The sequence below is a fragment of the Pungitius pungitius genome, chromosome 20 (assembly GCF_949316345.1).
Source record: "Pungitius pungitius chromosome 20, fPunPun2.1, whole genome shotgun sequence".
Classification (NCBI taxonomy): Eukaryota; Metazoa; Chordata; class Actinopteri; order Perciformes; family Gasterosteidae; genus Pungitius; species Pungitius pungitius.
In genome coordinates, this window is record NC_084919.1 from 572,719 (window position 1) to 592,409 (window position 19,691).

General features: G+C 46.3%; 1 protein-coding gene across 1 annotated transcript; it reads left to right on the top strand.

The window, feature by feature from the left end:
- The first annotated feature begins 1,200 nt into the window (after positions 1-1,200).
- LOC119195348 (NACHT, LRR and PYD domains-containing protein 3-like) lies at positions 1,201-18,660 on the top strand. The gene is made up of 10 exons (XM_062559553.1): positions 1,201-1,313; positions 3,087-3,132; positions 3,273-3,548; positions 4,019-4,054; positions 4,236-6,015; positions 6,109-6,282; positions 7,101-7,274; positions 15,376-15,549; positions 16,122-16,168; positions 16,302-18,660. Exons 3-10 carry the CDS (start codon positions 3,278-3,280, stop codon positions 16,955-16,957), a joined length of 3,312 nt encoding a protein of 1,103 aa, XP_062415537.1. The 5' UTR covers positions 1,201-1,313; positions 3,087-3,132; positions 3,273-3,277; the 3' UTR covers positions 16,958-18,660.
- The last annotated feature ends 1,031 nt before the right edge of the window (positions 18,661-19,691 follow it).

Sequence of the window (19,691 nt, forward strand, 5' to 3'; positions counted from 1 at the left end):
AAAAGAGATATGTGGAAAACATACTAGAAAGGTTTAACATGCAAGACTGTAAACCTAGGGCGACACCTTGCGAACAAAAGTTAAACTACACTAATAATGCACATGTGATGAGTGACGTCAAAAAATACAGAGAGGCTGTTGGAAGCCTGATTTATTTGGCTACATGCACAAGACCCGACCTGAGTTTTGTTGTGAGTAAACTGTCACAGTACTTTACTGAACCGACAGAAGAGCAGTGGACTACTGTTAAACATGTAATGAGATATCTGAAAGGTACAAGCGAAAAAGAAATGTGCTTCACAAAAAGCCCCAGTGAAAAACTGCAGCTACACGCCTACAGTGATGCAGATTGGGCAGCCGACACAACGGACAGGCGTAGTACCACAGGGTATTGTGTAAGCCTAAATGAAAATGGACCTTTGATCTCATGGAAAACCAAAAAGCAGCCCACTGTCGCATTGTCGACTTGTGAGGCGGAGTATATGGCGTTAGCGTCTACTACACAAGAAGTACTGTACCTAGTTCAGCTGCTAGACGGCATTGACAGAAATCAATACCCAGCGCCTAAAGTGTATGAGGATAACCAAGGTGCAATAGCGTTAGCAAAAAATCCTGTGAACAGACAGAGATGCAAGCATGTTGACATAAAATATCATTTTGTGAGGTCAACTGTGAGTGATGGGAAGATAAGGTTGAATTTCTGCCCCACAGAAGAGATGGTAGCAGATGTGATGACAAAACCTGTAACACAGTTTAAGTTGACTAAGTTTGCAAAGTTCATGTTTGGAAATTAACCATGTATGTGAAGTAATGTGCATGATGAAGGCAGAAAAGCCTTAATTTTTTTTTTTTTTTGTTTTGTTTGTTGTTAAAGTATGTACCAATGTGAGAGCAAGTGGGGGTGTTAACATATAGGAGTATATGCCCTCCATTGTGACAATCTATTGTACTTACTTTTCTATGCAATGTTATGTGTTAGCGGCAGCCAATAGGATGCCCCTGAATAGACATGTGACCTAGGAGAGGTCAAGTGAACCTGCGTTTCAATAAAGACGACTCAGTTCAAGTCAACCAGCCATGATGCGCCACTTTGTGTTATTTGTTTAATAATGATATTCGGTCTAGCATTGGGTATGGACGCCGGGACCGTTGAGGGAACCATCTCTGCTAACAGTTTGTTAACTGAGGTGTAGTTCACGGAGCGTCAGACCCTCCAGCACCGGGAGGTCAGCCTCATCTCAGCCCGCACAGAGCAGCCTGCTTTCGGCGAGACTCCTGTGAAATGCTCCGCTGGTTTTCACGTCTCCGTAGCGGTAATACACGAGATATAACTGTACTATAACGAGTCTTCATAACTTTAAATGTGTTGTCGGCTGGCGGGACAGTTTGTGATGCTCGCTAGCTTAGCGGCTAGAGTCGTTTTTGTGTACTAAGTTACTTCTTAGCTAACTTCCGCTAGCTTAGCGGTTAGCATTTGTGTTTTGAACTGTGAGGTTTCTGTTCATTTGAGCCTTGTGATTATTGTCATGGAGGGTAATTGACAGAGGTGGGATCAGGTCACTGTTAGGCAAGTCACAAGCAAGTCTCAAGTCATTGCCATCGAGTCCCGAGTCAAGTCGAGTCAAAGACGAAGCAAGTCCCAAGTCGAGTCACAAGTCAAAGCCAACAAGTCCCAAGTCGAGTCACAAGTCACAGCCAACAAGTCTCAAGTCGAGTCACAAGTCGTACCATTTTAGTTTCGAGTCATTTCGAGTCATTTTATTATAGTGGGGACGGGGAACCCTGGGTGATGGTGCGCTGCCTCACAGACCTAGACTACGAAGGGAAGGGTAACGGTGGATCGACTGTGACTGTGTTATAGTACTGTAACGCTCACCCCAATGCTGCAGCGTAAATAAGGAGGCGATGACTGGCTTTATTTATATAAAACAACTCAACTTCGGTCACTGTTGGCCGTCACCACGCCGAACGAACACTTCCGCATACACGGCCCCCCAAAACTCGGGTTGTCTCGCGTAACTACAGCTGGTAACGGAGCATAACGTGAACACATGCAACATCTGCATAACTGATTAACTAATAACTTTAACTCAGCTCATTACACTACTTTAAAACGGACGTTGACATAATGTTGGCGAGGATTTCCATCGGAGTCTGAATCCGGGTTCAAAAATCCTGATTTTTGTAAGCATGAACGAGCTGTCTCGTTGATACGGTCAAATGGACTGCAGTGATTGGATGTCGTGCAGGCAGCGCGCGCTCTCTGCATACAGGTGGCGCACATTTTTTTGACAGATGCAGATAAACAGCGCGGCGCGGTGGTGTGAAAATGTTTTCCCCCAGTTTTCATGGGAAGTAGCAAGTCTTCTCGAGTCAAAAGGCTCGAGTCCAAGTCAAGTCACGAGTCATCGGTATTCAAGTCCAAGTCGAGTTGCAAGTCTTTGTACGTTTTGTCGAGTCGAGTCTCAAGTCATCAAATTCATGACTCGAGTCTGACTCGAGTCCAAGTCACATGACTCGAGTCCACACCTCTGGTAATTGATTTTGTGACCTTCTTCAGGTCCGTTTCTTTTGTCATAGCACGAGATGTACCTGACCCCCTGTTCAACAAGGCTTGATTAATAAGTGTTATTATTCTTACAGTTGAATTGCCTTTTGGGGGCTTTTGTCATATCCAAAAAGTTTTGCATTTATGTGAGGACTGGTATAAAATTGGATAACAACTCATGGAGTGATTTAATAATCACGTGACACAACAAATTGATGGTGAAATTCGTTGCCAACACTTTTAATTTAATTTATTTTTATTGATTTATTGTTGCAGCCTTACTTCAAACCCAAAACTTTGTTCCTTCACTTATTTTTATCTGAAAAACACTGTTGTAATTTCCAATGTTCAGGACTAAAAGTCAACTTTACAGGTTAAATTTTGTTTTTCAAAGGATCAAATATTTTGTCCTGGATTTGGCTCCATTTACTTTCTGGTTCACGATTATTTGATTATAAATTGATTTAGTTTGATAAATGCATTAATGTTGTTGCAGGTGAAGCTGTGAGACGCCTTCAAACTTCCCCAATATTCACAGATTCATCCAACTTGTGTCCACCAAGAGGACGCTGACTTCATCAGAGGTGAAAGAGGGAGAAGAATTCTACTTGATTGTGTATCAAATCCAATGATCAATATAACTCCATCTTTAAAACACAATGCTGTTTGTTCTTTAAAAGCAGAGCAGTGATTGTTCTTTACCGTTTTAGGTGTCTTTAAAAAGGAAAGATGGAGAAAGTTAAGAAGGACATCCTCAACATTTTAAAGGATCTCAAGGAGGAGGAGTTCAAAGAGTTCAAGTGGCACCTGGAAAACAATCCAATCCCAGAAGACCTCCGATCAATCCCACCCTGTGACCTGCACAAAGCAGACAGGATGGACACAGTGGACCTGATGGTTCGGTGCTACGACACAGACTCGGTTCAGGTGGCCGTGAAGGTTTTGGAAGAGATGCAAATGAACAATTTGGCTGAAAAATTATCCAAAATGAACTTTACAGGTAAGTTGTTAAAAAAGAACAAAGACATCAGATGCGTAAAATAAAGATACAACAGAAGTAAAGATGAGGAATGTGCTTCATAAATCCTCCTCATCTCAGGAGGGAGGGGCTCTTCTGAAGCTCCTCCCCCTCTGATGGATGTGCTTCATGTGGCGTTTCATTCATGGATTGTCTGCTCTCTGTCGGCTTTGTAATGTTGTGCGTTTCATTAGAAGCTGTTTGGTCACATGCAAGTATGAACACTGAATAACTGACATTAATTAGATTGTTCTTAAAAAACCAATCTTAATAAATGTCATAACGGGGCATCAAAAACCAAACTATAAATAGAGTCTCATAACTGGTTTTCACTCACTAAGAGGAACTTTTCCACATGAAGAGTGTAGGGTTGAATTTGATCACAGACTGTATAAACCAGCTATTATCACACTACAAATGCACAAAGTAACACAGAAAACATCTTGTTTTAGGTGAACTGAATCCTGGGGGAGGAGATCGAGGTCAAGGTGAAGAGACTTTTTGTACCAGCGTCTAATTATTGCATCTTCAGTTATTTCCACCTTCATAGTTCTCAATTATTTTTATATATATATACATATATATATATATATATATATATATAATTAAAGATTAGACCATTATATTAAAGCACTATCTGGTTTGTGTCTCTTTTTTTTGTTCATTCAGAGATTTTCACCAACTGTCAACGTGAACTCAAATCCAACCTGAAGGAGAGGTTCCAGTCTGTGTTTGAGGGCATCGCTGAAGCAGGAAACTCAACCCTTCTGAATGAGATCTACACAGAGCTCTACATCACAAAGGGAGGGACTGCAGAGGTCAATCAAGAACATGAGGTCAGACAGATTGAAACAGCATCCTGGAGACCAGCCAGACCAGAAACAACCATCAGACGAGAAGACCTCTTCAAAGCTTCAGCTGGAAGGAAGAAACCAATCAGAACAGTGATGACTAAGGGAGTGGCTGGCATTGGGAAAACAGTCTTAACACAGAAGTTCACTCTGGACTGGGCTGAAGACAAAGACCACCAGGACATACAGTTCACATTTCCATTCACCTTCAGAGAGCTGAATGTGCTGAAGAAGAAGTTCAGCTTGGTGGGACTTGTTCATGAGTTCTTCAGTGAAACCAGAGCAGCAGGAATCTGCAGGTTTAAAGAGTACCAGGTTGTGTTCATCTTTGACGGTCTGGATGAGTGTCGACTTCCTCTGGACTTCCACAACAATGAGATCCTGACTGATGTCACAGAGACCTCCTCAGTGGATGTGCTCCTCACAAACCTCATCAGGGGGAAGCTGCTTCCTTCTGCTCGCCTCTGGATAACCACACGACCTGCAGCAGCCAATCAGATCCCTCCTGAGTGTGTTGGCATGGTGACAGAGGTAAGAGGGTTCACTGACCCCCAGAAGGAGGAGTACTTCAAGAAGAGGTTCAGGGATGAGGAGCAGGCCAGCAGGATCATCTCTCACATCAAGACCTCACGAAGCCTCCACATTATGTGCCACATCCCAGTCTTCTGCTGGATCACTGCTACAGTTCTGGAGGAGGTGTTGAAGACCAGAGAGGGAGGAGAGCTGCCCAACACCCTGACTGAGATGTACATCCACTTCCTGGTGGTCCAGTCCAAACTGAAGGAGATCAAGTACGATGAAAGAGCTGAGAAGGATCCACACTGGAGTCCTGAGAGCAGGAAGATGATCGAGTCTCTGGGAAAACTGGCCTTTGATCAGCTGCAGAAAGGAAACCTGATCTTCTATGAATCCGACCTGACAGAGTGTGGCATCGATATCAGAGCAGCCTCAGTGTGCTCAGGAGTGTTCACTCAGATCTTTAGAAAGGAGAAAGGACTGTCCAAGGAGGTGTTCTGCTTCGTCCATCTGAGTGTTCAGGAGTTTCTGGCAGCTCTTCATGTACATCTGACCTTCATCAGCTCTGGTGTCAATCTGCTGTCCACCTCCCTGTGGTTTAAAGTCTTTAGAGACAACCCCAAACCAATGTGTCTTTACCAGAGTGCTGTGAACGAGGCCTTAAAGAGTCCTAATGGACACCTGGACTTGTTCCTCCGCTTCCTCCTGGGTCTTTCCCTAGAGACCAATCAGACTGCCGTACAAGGTCTGCTGACACAGACAGGAAGTTGCTCACAGACCAATCAGGAGACAGTCCAGTACATCAAGGAGAAGATCAGTGAGAATGTGTCTCCAGAGAAAAGCATCAATCTGTTCCACTGTCTGAATGAACTAGATGATGCTTCTCTAGTGGAGGAGATCCAACAGTCCCTTAGATCAGGACGTCTCTCAAAGGAACTGTCTCCAGCTCAGTGGTCAGCTCTGGCCTTCATCTTACTGTCATCACAAGAAGATCTGGAGGTGTTTGACCTGAAGAAATACTCTGCTTCAGAGGAGGTTCTTCTGAGGCTGCTGCCAGTGGTCAAAGCCTCCAACAAAGCTCTGTAAGTAAAGAGTGAGATTCATTCATCATGACTTAAACATGATGTCATCTTTTCTACTTATTGTTCACGTTTACTTCATCATTGTCTCTTCAGACTGAGTCGCTGTAACCTCTCAAAGAGAAGCTGTGAAGTTCTGTCCTCAGTCCTCAGCTCCCAGTCCTCTAGTCTGAGAGAACTGGATCTGAGTAACAACGACCTGCAGGATTCAGGAGTGAAGCTGCTGTGTGATGGACTGAAGAGTCCACACTGTCACCTGGAGACTCTCAGGTCAGATTAAGTTAGTTTGTCTTCAATAATTTAAATGTGTCTCTAAACTATCAGCTCAACGCAGTGTAAAAAGGATTATTCTTTATCTTGTTTAAGTTTATCTTTCTTTAAGCTGTTGATCAAGATTTTTGATTTCATAAACATATTTTTCATCATAAAATCAACCAGAACGATGGAGCCAGAGGAACTAAAGTAGGAGATAAAACTCGGGACTAAAAGCCCTTTTTGTGAATTAATGTTTGTGTTTCCAACATCACAAAAACCTTGTAGACAAGACAAACTTATTACACAATAGTTTAAAAAAAATATCACAGGTTCATCTTGTTGTTCCTATTATTTAGGCTTGCGATGTCCTGTGTGATATAATTAATTAATGAAAAGGTGAAAAGCAGGAGTGGGAAAGAGACTGAAGACTTTAATGTGTCTCTACAGTAACGATCTGATGAGAGTTTGATGGATGTTTATTTCTAATTTAGAATATTAAAAACATGAAATCAGAAGATAAAGATGAATTTGCCATTCACACTCCCTTTGTGATTTTTCATCTTTCATTAAAACAAGTCAGAGAGAGGATAGAGAAGTTTATCTTTGTATTTAACTCTTAAACCACATTAAATATCTGACTCATCATGATATTGATACTACAGTACTTCCTGGAGTCAATAGAGCATTTGGTTCCTCTTGTTTAAAGTAGAACAAAATAAATCGTAAATACTTTCACTGAGCTAATTTTTCTTTGTTTTTACTTATTGTATTTTATCAAGATTTCATTTTAACACGAATGTTGTTTTTCTTCTTGTTAATCATTGTCTCTTCAGACTGAGTGGCTGTAACCTCTCAAAGAGAAGCTGTGAAGTTCTGTCCTCAGTCCTCAGCTCCCAGTCCTCTAGTCTGAGAGAACTGGATCTGAGTAACAACGACCTGCAGGATTCAGGAGTGAAGCTGCTGTGTGATGGACTGAAGAATCCACACTGTGACCTGAAGACTCTCAGGTCAGATTAAAAATAATATGTCTCTAAGATTTCAGATTTCATGAACATCTTTTTTACCAGGAAATGAACCAGAACTATGTCACCAGAGGAACTAATCTAGACTGAGACTAGTCTGTGGACTAAAATCCCTTTTGTCAATTCATGTTTGTGTTTTCATGAAACATTTATTACACAGTAGCTTAAATAAAGTGTTTAAAGCACAACGTTATTTCACAAAACGTCACAAGTTCATTACATTACATTTAGCTGACGCTTTTATCAAAAGCGACTTACAATAGATGTATTTCAACTGTAGATACAGTAGATTCAGGACATATTATAGATAAGAGCCATTATAAGTACAATTTAAGTGCTACAGTTTGTTAGTGTTTTAGTAAAGGTATAGTCTAAAGAGGTGTGTCTGGAGTTTTCGGCAGAAGATGTGAAGGCTCTCTGTGGTTCTGATGTCATCAGAGAGCTCCTTCCACCATCTGGGAGCAGGACAGCAAAGAGTCGTGATCTAATCGAGTGTTTTGCTCTTAGTGAGGAACAAGCAGCTTGATGTGTGTGGGTTGGCATGGAGGGTTTGACCATGTCCTGGAGGTAGACTGGACCCCATCCATTCACAGCATGGTATGTGAGAACCAATGTTTTGAAAAGTCTCTCCTCTTCAGAAAGTTGGGAAAACAGAGCATTGTTAATGAGACAGGTGAGGAAAGGAAGAAGGTCAGGAGCGATAAATTGTAGAATATGGGATGGAATGGGGTCAAGAGGGCAGGTTAAGGGACGGGCAGGTTACTAAGGTAAGAACTTGGTTAGGACACAAGGGGGTGAAACAGGGAAGCGATGGAGGTGGAAGCAGGTGGGTTAGAGAAAGAGGAGCGTATGTCAGCTATTTTACAGCTGACAAAGTCTCCCAAAAGAAAGGTAGAGAAGGACAGGGGGGTTCGAGGAGGTTGGAGAAGATATAAAAGAATTTTTTGGGGTTAGAAAATGAGGACTCAATTCTGGATTGGTAGAAAGAGCTTTAGGCAGCAGAGATAGACGCAGAAAAAGAGGAGAGAAGAGACTGAAACGCAATCAGGTCGTCAGGTTGAATTCATTTCCTTTCTGATGCTCTCACATCACGCATCGGTTCAGACAACCACGGAGCCGCAGGGGATCTTCCGGCCTGTCGAGTCTTAAGAGGACAGAGAGAGTCGAGAGAGGAGGACAGAGTTGTTAGGAGAGTCTGCGGCAACGTTGGGGTGTAAGAGTGAGAAAGAGTCCTATCAGATCTCCCCTCAACTGAGGAGGCAAGAGGAGGGAATGTTGTGATGAACGGGGACAGAGTCAGTTGATGAGATGGGGTCGTTAGTTGGGCAGAGCGGAAGAGAGTATGAGACAAAGTAGTGATCAGAGACATGAAGTGGAGTTACAGTGAGGGGTGAGGCGTCTGGGTCCAAAACAACCACAAAGTTAGGGGGGGAATGGTTAACACGCCGTCAGCATGGCTTAAATTACAAAAAACAAAACACAGCCATGCTCCTGCGGGCGGGGCTGGGAGCATATCACCCTGATCGAGGATTGATCTGGGGACGTACCTCCCATCAATGACCCGCCCCAAGAGCTGCACCCGGCCCCCTCTGCGTACACCAGTGCTGCAATAGAGACTCTCACCTGATCGGGGGCAGCTCAGGGCCGAGACTCCACATTTCCCCCCCCCTAAGCTCCTTGCTTGGTACAGGAGCTTCATGGTCATCATCTTCGTGCATGCGGGACCTGGCATCTGCATGCTGCATCTCTTTGCCTGGCCGGTGTTCAACCCTGAACTTATAGTTTTGCAGCTCCACGAACCACCGCGTGACCCGCTCGTTCCGATCCTTATTGAGGGCCATCCACTTCAGGGGTGCGTGGTCTGTAATGAGGGTGAATTCCCTGCCCCACAAGTAGTACCGTAGGTGATGGATGGTCCATTTCACGGCCAGACCTTCCTTCTCAACCGTGGCATAGGTCTTCTCATGTGGCAGCAGCCTCCCTGGTCCACTTCACATGGTGGGGCAGATTCTTCCGGGTCAGTTCGTGGAGGGGGGCTGCGACTGTGGCAAAGTTCTTCACAAACTTCTGGTAGTAGCCCACTAACCCCAGGAAGGACTTCACTTGCTTCTTCGTCACTGGGTGTGGCCACTGTTAGATCTTCTTGATCTTCCATACCTGGGGCTTCACGCAGCCCCTCCCTATTGTGTAGCCCAGGTAGCCGGCACTTCTTTGCGTTGGCCGTCAGCCCGGCCTGACGTAGTGCGCCCAACGCCTCCAGGTGCTCCAGGTGTTGAACCCAGGTTGCGCTGTGGACCACGATGTCGTCTAGGTAGGCGGCGGAGAATGATCGCAGGGGCCTGAGGACTTGATCCATAACCCTCTGGAAGGTCGCGGGAGCACCATGGACGCCGAAGGGTAGGACCCGGTACTGGAACAGTCCGTCTGGGGTGGCGAAGGCAGTCTTAGGCCTTGCCCTTGGGGTCAGGGGGACCTGCCAGTACCCCTTCGTCAGGTCCAGGGTGCTGACGTACCTGTCCTGGTGCAAGCTCCTCTCCAAGGGCCACCTCTGGAGTCTGGGGAGAGACAGGGGACAGAAGAGCCGGGTACGGCAGCGGCTCGGCCGCATGCCACTTCTTTAGAATGTTCATGTGGTAGATCTGAAGGCCTTTTTGCCGGCCCGGCTGACCTACCCGGTAGTTGACGAGACCCAACCGCTCAACTACCTCAAACGGGCCTTGCCATTTTGCCAGGAACTTGCATTCAGTCGTGGGGACCAACACTAGGACCTTCTCTCCAGGCTGGAACTCCTGTACGCTGGCGCCTCGGTTGTAGGTGCGGGCTTGGGCCGCCTGGGCCTTTTCCATGTGTTCCCGGACAGTCGGCCACACCTTTTTAGCCCTCTCCTGAAGCCGCTCCACATGCTCGATCACACTACGATGTGGTGAAGGCTGGCTTTCCCACACCTCCTTGGCCAGGTCTAGAAGTCCTCGGGGCCGCCGGCCATAGAGTAGTTCGAACGGGGAGTAACCCGTGGACGCCTGAGGAACCTCTCGAATGGCAAAGAGGACGAAGGGGATGAGCTGGTCCCAGTCTCTGCCGTCTACTTCCACCACTTTCTTCAGCATCTTCTTCAGGGGCTGGTTGAATCTCTCCACGAGGCCGTCTGTTTGTAGGTGGTAAACAAACGTGCGTATTCGCTTTACCTTCAGCCATCTGTACAGGGAACTCATTACTCTAGACATAAAACATGTACCCTGGTACGTTAAAACTTCTTCTGCGATCCCTACCCGGCTGAATAACATCATGAGTTCGTGGGCCACATTCTTCGCATTGGCCGTACGCAGGGGAATGGCTTCCGGGTACCGCGTAGCATAGTAAACTATCACCAAAATATATTTGTGGCCCCGGCTGGATTTGGACAACGGACCCACTATATCCATTGCAATGCGTGAAAACGGAGTTCCTAGAATGGGGAGTGGTACTAAGGGGTTTCGGAAGTTTGGGCGGGGTGCTGTCTTCTGACATTCCGGACATTCACGACAAAATTGTTCAATGGCACCTTTCACCCCCGGCCAATAGAACCTGGCCACCACCCGGTCAAATGTCTTTTGAACTCCCAAGTGAGCCCCCAGCTGGTGTGTGTGGGCTAGATACAATACTCGTGAAACATACTTCTTTGGCACCAATAACTGCTCGACTAGATCCCCCCCTTAGCTTGGAGCCCCCTATACAACAGACCGTTCCTTATGCAGAAATGTGGGTTTGGTAGCTCATTCACCCGAGGGCACAAGTTACCATCGATCGCCATCACATTCCGACGAGGCGCCTCCAAGTTTGGATCTTCCCACTGAGCGGTGGCGAACTCCCCCCTTTGGCCGGTTGCCACTGCGTCAACCACCGGGAACTCTGCGAAGGCATCCTGGTCAGGCGACGGGGTCCCCCCATCCTCCTCCTCTGGCCCGGAGCTCGACCCGGGGGTCCCCTCTGTGCTGGGCCGGATGGTGGGGCAGGCGACTCTGCGCACTGGGGGGCTGGCCGGCCGACGCCGATGTCCCCTTCAGCGAGGTGCCGCTGGTAAGTCTCTTTTGCCACTTCCCCAGAACCGGGGGAAGAGGGGGAAGTCTGTGCCAAGGAGTAGTGGCACCGGTAGTTTGGGGACCACTCCAGCAGGGACGACGACATTTCCCTTAGGCGTCCGGACTGCAACGTAGCTCACTGGATATTGCTTCACGTCCCCGTGAACACAGGTTACTGGGACAGTCCCGGTAGTCAGGTCGTCAGCATTGACCGCGTCGGCGTCTCTTCACTGGCACGTAGGCATGTCGCTGGTCGGGGCCGCCGGTGTGAAGACAGGGCCGAGCAGCGTCTGTGCTGGTGGCGGAAGCCATGGAGACATACTGGTCCCAGGCCGGGCAGTCCCAGGAGATGTGGTCTTCCTGACCACATACGTAGCACCTCCGGGGGGCCTGGTGGGCTCTCGCAGCATGGGGAGGGGGCCTCGGCTGGCTTGTGTTGGGTGGCGGCAGCGCTCTGCGGCGGTCACAGCTGGCTGGCTCTCTCGGGGTGACCCTGGGTGGCTCGCTCCTGCTTGCCCTCATCATTTCCGTGCTCACCTGGTGATTTTCCAAGAGCGCAACCAGCGCATCCAACGATAAGGGGCTCACCTGGGCGGCATACTTGCGAGCATCGGGCAGCAGTGCACGTATGCAACGATCTATCACAAGTCTCTCGATCCATGGCGGTCCCTCGCCCGAGTTGAGCCATTGGTGTGCAAGGCGGCGGAGCCCTGCGACTTTGGCCCGAGGTGCCTCTCCCGGCTGGTAGGTCCAAGCATGGAACCGCTGGGCCCGGGCTGGCAGGCTGTAGGCATCGGCGGTGGACAGGTCACGGCAGGCTCGCTGTGCTTCACCAGTGAGAAAGGGTGCGAGGATACTAGCCCACTCGGCAGCAGGCCAACGCTCATGGGCAGCGGTGCGTTCAAATACTTCAATATACGCTTCTATATCATCTTCTGGACTTTGTTTGGAGAGAACGGCGCCTGGAGGCCGTGGGGCATTCCTCTCTTTGTCTATTCTTCCCACCAATTCCTTCATAGCATTCTGTAGCTCGGCTTGGCTTTTTAGCAAAGCGGCTAACGCAGCCGTATGCTCCATGCTGTGGTTTGCTTGGGTCAGACTGCCCGCATACTCCACCACTTGTGAGGCGTCTGGGTCCAAAACAACCACAAAGTTAGGGGGGGAAGGGTTAACACGCCGTCAGCGTGGCTTTATTTACAAAAAACAAAACATTAGTGTGAGGACGTCGTCCGCTTGCTGCCGGTTCCACCGGCTCAAACACGTATAAAAAAACCCCAACTTAAAACATCCTCGGTTTCCCGTCTTTGCCTAGGACAAAAAAGGTGGTTGTTAGCCAGGGGTTGATCTCAACATAACTTCTCTTAACAGGGTTGAATAACGTGGAGTCTCAACCTACCGCCCAATGGTGGGGCGGTAAGTTGGAGCAGAGGCCAGGGTGCAGCTCCTGTTATGCCGAAACCCTGATGGACAATTCAGCACAGCCGTGCTCCTGCGGGCGGGGCTGGGAGCATATCACCCTGATCGAGGATTGATCTGGGGACGTACCTCCCATCAATGACCCGCCCCAAGAGCTGCACCCGGCCCCCTCTGCGTACACCAGTGCTGCAATAGAGACTCTCACCTGATCGGGGGCAGCTTAGGGCCGACACTCCACAGAGGTTAGTTGTAGAGAAGTTTCTAGTGAAGATGAAGTCAAGGTGATTCCCAGCTTGTGAGTAGGAGGGGAGGGATTGAGTGACAATGAAAAGGAAGGAAGTAGGAGTAAAAGGTCAGATGGTCACTTGTTGAAGTCTCCTAGGAGGATGAGTTGGGGGCCATTTTCAGGGAAGTTGGACAGAAGGATGTCCAGTTCTTCTAGGAAATGACCCAAAGAGCCTGGTGGACGGTAGAGGACAGCAATGTTGAATTGTACCTGGTGAGTAACTGTCACAGCATGGAATTCAAAAGACAGTGGGGGGGGATGAAAGAGGGTAAGGAGAGAAGATCCATCTGTGTGAAATGAGTAAACCTGTGCCACCCCCTGCCAGAGGGTCTGGGTGTGTGGCTGAAGGAGAAGGCAGAGGAGCTTGACCCTCTGTGCTGGGCCGGAAGGTGGGGCAGGCGACTCTGCGCACTGGGGGGCTGGCCGGCCGACGCCGGTGTCCCCTTCGTCAAGGTGCCGCTGGTAAGTCTCTTTTGCCACTTCCCCGGAAGAGGGGGAAGGGGGGATGAGTAAACCTGTGCCACCCCCTGCCAGAGGGTCTGGGTGTGTGGCTGAAGGAGAAGGCAGAGGAGGTGGATGTGTTCTCTGGTGTGGTCCATGTCTCAGTGAGGGCCAGGAAGTCAAGTGACTGCTGGATAGCAAAGTCAGAGATAAAGTCTGCCTTGTGAGTAGCTGACTGGCAGTTCCAGAGGCCTCCTGTGACGAGGTGTTGGACATGGGGTGGGGTAGGTAAGAGAGGAGAGTTTACGATAGAGCAGATCTGGTCCGAGGGCGGTAGTATCCGCAGGTAGAGACTCGAACAGGTACAGGTACAGGGGTGAGAGACATTGTTAAGAATGAACACTCAGCCGCCCTGAAGACTCCCTTGTTTTTGTCAAGTTTTACTTAAAAACAGCTGAAGCAACGAGTTTAGCAGACTAGCTTAGTTAAATAAAAGATACTTAATCCGATTTCAAGTCTCCTGGATGTCTAAGGATCTGGTAGAAGAGATGCACACTCCTGTTTTTCTTCTTTATGCTTTGTGATGTCATGTTTGATATAATTAGTGAATGAAAAGGAGAAACGCAGAGGTGAGAAAGAATGAAGACTTTAATGTGTCTCTATAGTGACGATCTGCTGAGAGTTTGATGGATGTTTATTTATTATTTAGAATGTTACAAGCATGAAATCAAAAGATAAAGATTCATTACTGATCTACACTCTTATAAATATTTTCATAGACATTGGAAATCAATCATAGTCATCAGTAATGTTATTAGATGGTTGATGGATGTCAAGTGTAACTCCAACTTCGCTGTGCTTAACCCGCACTTGATCGGACGGTAACCATTCCTGAATGTTAAAACTGGGTTCCACTCAATAACCAGGCCACTTTGATCTTTATCCTCCTTCCTTTTTTATTTAGTCTTTTCTCTTGGCAGCCCAGATATTTGCAGCTTACAGTAGCTTACAAGTGAAAAACCTTAAAACCAGAAACATCAACCGTTTTACCAATTTGCACCTTCCTTTAACCAAACAGATTTCCACATGAATTAAAATGGTACCCAAACACAATGAATAGCCAACCATTTGAATGACAAACAGTGAGATTAGCACCATGGATAAATAACCATTTAAATAACCAAGTAGTGACTTTAGCAAAATGAATAAACAAACCTTTAAATAACCAAGCAGTTGAACGCAATGAATAAACAAACATCTAAATAGCCACGCAGTGAGTTTAGCACATTTTATAAATAAACATTTAAATAGCCACGCAGTGAGTTTAATGCAATGAATAAATAAACATTGTTCTATCAGAATGCATACCAGAACCACACTGCATCAAGCAAACCACAACACAGGTGTTAGCTCACAAACACAGGTGCATTATCTCATCTGCACCGCGACGCCAAATGGCGTGCAAAAGTCAACAATAGTCTGATGAACGGTTCTCTTACCGGCTGTTCTATTCAGTCTTTGAATGGTCCTAAATCCTGCACAGCTCCAGGAATGCTTCCGTGAGAAACAAATCCTCACGTCCCGTTAGCGATTTCCTGGTTCAAACAATTAGTCTCTCCTGCCCTTAAGTTGGAGCCGCACGCACCCTTGATCTACTCGGGTGCGCGCAGGTGAGCGATAGTTGGCTCCGCCTATTTCCTGATGAGAGAGGGCGTTCGCCGTGACAATGGACTTTAGTGGGTCTTTAGTTGTGACTGGAAACCAGTCAGTGACCATGTTGATGTAAACCTTCAGTACTCAACAGTATCTCAGTCCTGCAGTGACATTGTAGCCCTCACAGCTCCCTCAGGTCATGTGATATGTGTGTTGTTTTGTGTGTCTGCAGCCTGTCAAGCTGTCTGACCACAGAGGAAGGCTGTGCTTCTCTGGTCTCAGCTCTGAGATCCAACCCCTCCCACCTGAGAGAGCTGGACCTGAGCTACAACCATCCAGGAGACTCAGGAGTAAAGCTGCTGTCTGATGGAGTGAAGGATCCTCACTGGAGACTGGAGACTCTCAGGTATGAAGAGACTGCAGCCACAGACCATCAGTCTAGTTTTTCCAGCAGCAGCAGTTTTTATCAAACAAGCTGTGATGAAGCCACAGTTCACCACCTGCTGAGCAGTAACCAGCAGACACACTGAGTCAGAGACCAGCTGGGGAACATAAAGGAGCGTTTAGCAGCTAGAGACATAGATATTACCCCCAGGAGGTGGTGGAGACCAAAAACAGCTATAAGAAAGAGAATTGTTGATGAACCATCATGTTGATGTGTACCTGCTGCATTTGGAAGCAGCTGGTTGATATCATGTTTGACAGAACTCCTTTAGATGATCACATGTTGTGTTCACAGCTTGTTGTCACTGAACCACAAGGACAAAGAAACCACTTGATGCAGGTTTAAACATTGATTCACTGACTGCTGAAGGACACTGAGGGACATGGAAGATGATGCTCAGTAGAATACTGATGATAATAGATGATCAGAAGAAGAAGAGGTGGTCCATGTGGACATGAAGGACCAAGCTGTGTGTATGAGAGTGATGTCATGTCCATGTCTCCATGCTGCTCTGACCCCCCTCCTCCTTTCAGGGTGGAGCCTGCTGGAGTCCGATGGTTGACACCAGGTCTGGAGAAGTGTAAGTGAGCTTTGAGTTGGATTCATTACACTGTGACATCACTCATTCACCTCTGTGATGTCATCATCAAAGTGTCACTAGATGAACACATGATTAATAACTGCAGCTGTATTGTGTCTTGTTCTCTCATCAGATTCCTGTGAACTCACAATCGACACAAACACAGTAAACAGAGAACTCAAACTGTCTGACAACAACAGGAAGGTGACACGTGTGAAGAAGGAGGAGTATCAGTCATATCCTGATCATCCAGACAGATTTGACTCCTGTCGTCAGCTGCTGTGTAGAACTGGTCTGACTGGTCGCTGTTACTGGGAGGTCGAGTGGAGCGGAGAAATTTATGTATCAGTGAGTTACAGAGGAATCAAGAGGAAAGGAATTTTTTATGACTGTTGGTTTGGATACAATCATCAGTCCTGGAGTCTGATCTGCTCTGCTGAAGGTTACTCTGTCCGTCACAATAACACAGAAACACGCATCACCTCCTCCTCCTTCTTCTCTTCCTTGTCCTCCTCCTCTGGTAGAGTAGCAGTGTATGTGGACTGTCCTGCTGGCTCTCTGACCTTCTACAGAGTCTCCTCTGACACACTGATCCACCTCCACACCTTCAGCACCACATTCACTGAACCTCTTTATCCTGGGTTTGGGTTTGGGTTTGCTTTCAGCTTGAGGTCTATTGTCAGGTTCTTTTTCTCTCCTGGTTCTGTCCTTGGTTCCTCAGTGTCTCTGTGTCCTGCTGGTGGAGAACCTTCCTCTCTGCTCACCACATATTTCAGTCTGTACAACTGATGTAGGTCCATGTGGGTGTAGGTGCAGGTGGAGCAGGTGAGGGTTACCTGAGCTGGTCTGGACTCTGGGGGTCCACAGCTCTCTGGGACTTGTGGTGTTGCAGATGAACGTGTGAAAGAGCTCAGCGAGGTGTGTTTTAATATCTCTGTGGATGAATCAATAATCATCATTTAGATGTTGGCTCCTAATTAGGGTTTAATCTTAATCTTTATGTGTCACATGTTCAATCAAATGGTCTCATCTGCCCCCCCAATATGAGACAAATATATCAGTGTGATAAATTGTCCTTGTTTGTTTGTGTGGTTACTAAAATATAAAAGAAAGGGATTTTCAAGGATTGTTTGTAATGACAGAAGTAAAATATAAACATGTGATTCTTTTTCAGACGATTTTAACTTCAAATCTTTCTAAATGTGTTCAGTTAAATCAAATATAATTTCACATAATCAGGTTTGTTCTGAACAAAAACCTTTTAAAGCTTCATCAAACCTCTGAAGAAGGTTAAATGACAGATAATATCATGTACTTGTGTTTTTATTAAGGTTATATACCGTAAATCCTCAAATAAAGACCGGGATTCAATTAGTGGCCGGGCTTCAGATAGTAGCCGGGGGCGCGGTCGATATGGACAAATAAAGGCCGGTCCCAAATACAGGCCGGGGGTAAAAAAAAATTGAAAAAATGTAAAATTAAAGAATATACTGCTGGAGGTAACACGAGAGCCCGCCACCTGCTCGTGAACTGGGGGGTCGCTGCCTGGGAGAAGCTGGACAAGGACATGATCCGAAAGTCCGTCAAAGTTTGAAAGATGACGGGAGTGAAGATGATCTCATCCATCGCTTCAAAGCGGGACAGCCATGTGCCGCTGGTAGGGATGCGCTGGCACAGCTCCGGCAGCGGGGGGAGGAGAACCGCACGCAAGTAGCCCAGGATGAGGACAACGACGAGGAGAACACTGCAAATAAAGCGCTATACGCGATAAACTTAAGACTGACACTATGGTTTATTACGGATTCATTTCTAAATGCTTAGTCTCCAGAAAGTTGATTAGCTATAGGTCTACCGGTTTCATTCTACCGGTAGCCTATCAGTAAATGGTTGCAGGAAGTGCTGAACGCATATGCCATAAATGATATTAGCCTACTGTAATTATGCCCATTATTTTATTTAAATAATACAATTCTATAACAGAAGATACCGGTAAGTAAGAAATAAAGGCCTGCCCCTAATACAAGCCGGTGCGCTGTGCTGCCTCTGTAAATAAAAGCCCCGGCCACTATTTGAGCATTTACGGTAATAGTACAACGTTTAGTGCCTCCATGTATTACTTTGGCTTCACAGGAATATAATTGTTTGTATCTAACTAGGGCCGGGACTCGATTAAAAATATTAATCTAATTAATTAGAGGCTTTGTAATTAATTAATCAAAATTAATCGCATATATTATACATACAAATATTTGACCTGAGAACAGTGAGAAGTAATTTTTTTCACATGGATTTTTATTTTTGTTCAACCAATTCCAGCAGACAAGTGTAGCAAAAGCATATTTAGAAATATAGTACTTTCAGAAATTCAGGTAGCCTATAGGTAAGTAGACCTTCTGTAAACTATGTTTTTTTAAGTAGACCAATACTTTCAAGTACATTCAGAACATTGGTTATTTTTTCAGACGTGGTCTTAGTTACCCTGGTCCTTAAACCAGTCCTCTGGTGCAGTGTGGGTTGGGTGTGGGTCCTTGTACGTCCACGCTAGCTGCTAATTGTTTAGCGTTGAGGTGATACTTGAGGCTCGATGTGAATTCCTTGTTGCACAGCTTGCACACAACCACGCTCTTATCGACGCTTCCATCCGTGTGTTTATTATAAGATTTCCCATTCACGGGGCCACCCGACACGGTCTCATCAGCTTTTTCGTTCATGTTCACTGTGGTTTGTTGTTGTCTGAAGTCATGGACGCTAGTTGGTGCTCCAGTATAATCGGTCCTCCGAAACTCATCCAGTGAGAAACGTTCCGCGGTGCAAAAAATAAATGTAAAAATGCGTAAAAAATGTTTAATGCGTTATTTTTATGTGTAATTAATTAATCTTAATTCATATTGGAATTAATTAATCATAATTAACGCGCTAAAGTCCCGGCCCTATTTCTAATGTGAATAAAGGACTTTTATTGGAAACAACATGAGGTGCAGTGACTGGTCCTGGCCAGCAGAGGGACGTCACTGATGGGATTAAACCAGTAAACAGGATTCATATTCCCAACATGTACCACAGTGACAATATAATAAAGAGCAAATGTATGAATCTAAGTACTAGAATCCTCTTGAATATCTACCATAGAAAAGTCACATGACCTTGTGTGAGCTGAAGGTCACCAGGCTTTTTCATGTCCTCAGTCTCTAAGAGACATGTCCTCACATTTATCTGCTGGAAAACAGCTCTGAGATTCAGTCAGAAACCCATCAGCCCTTCAAAGAGACAACCGGGACATGAAGACACTTTGACCCATTCAGAGGACATCCTGAATGTCTTCCACATGTCTCACCTGCACATGAAGACACTTTGACCCATTCAGAGGACATCCTGAATGTCTTCCACATGTCTCACCAGCACATGAAGACACTTTGACCCATTCAGAGGACATCCTGAATGTCTTCCACATGTCTCACCAGCACATGAAGACACTTTGACCCATTCAGAGGACATCCTGAATGTCTTCCACGTGTCTCACCAG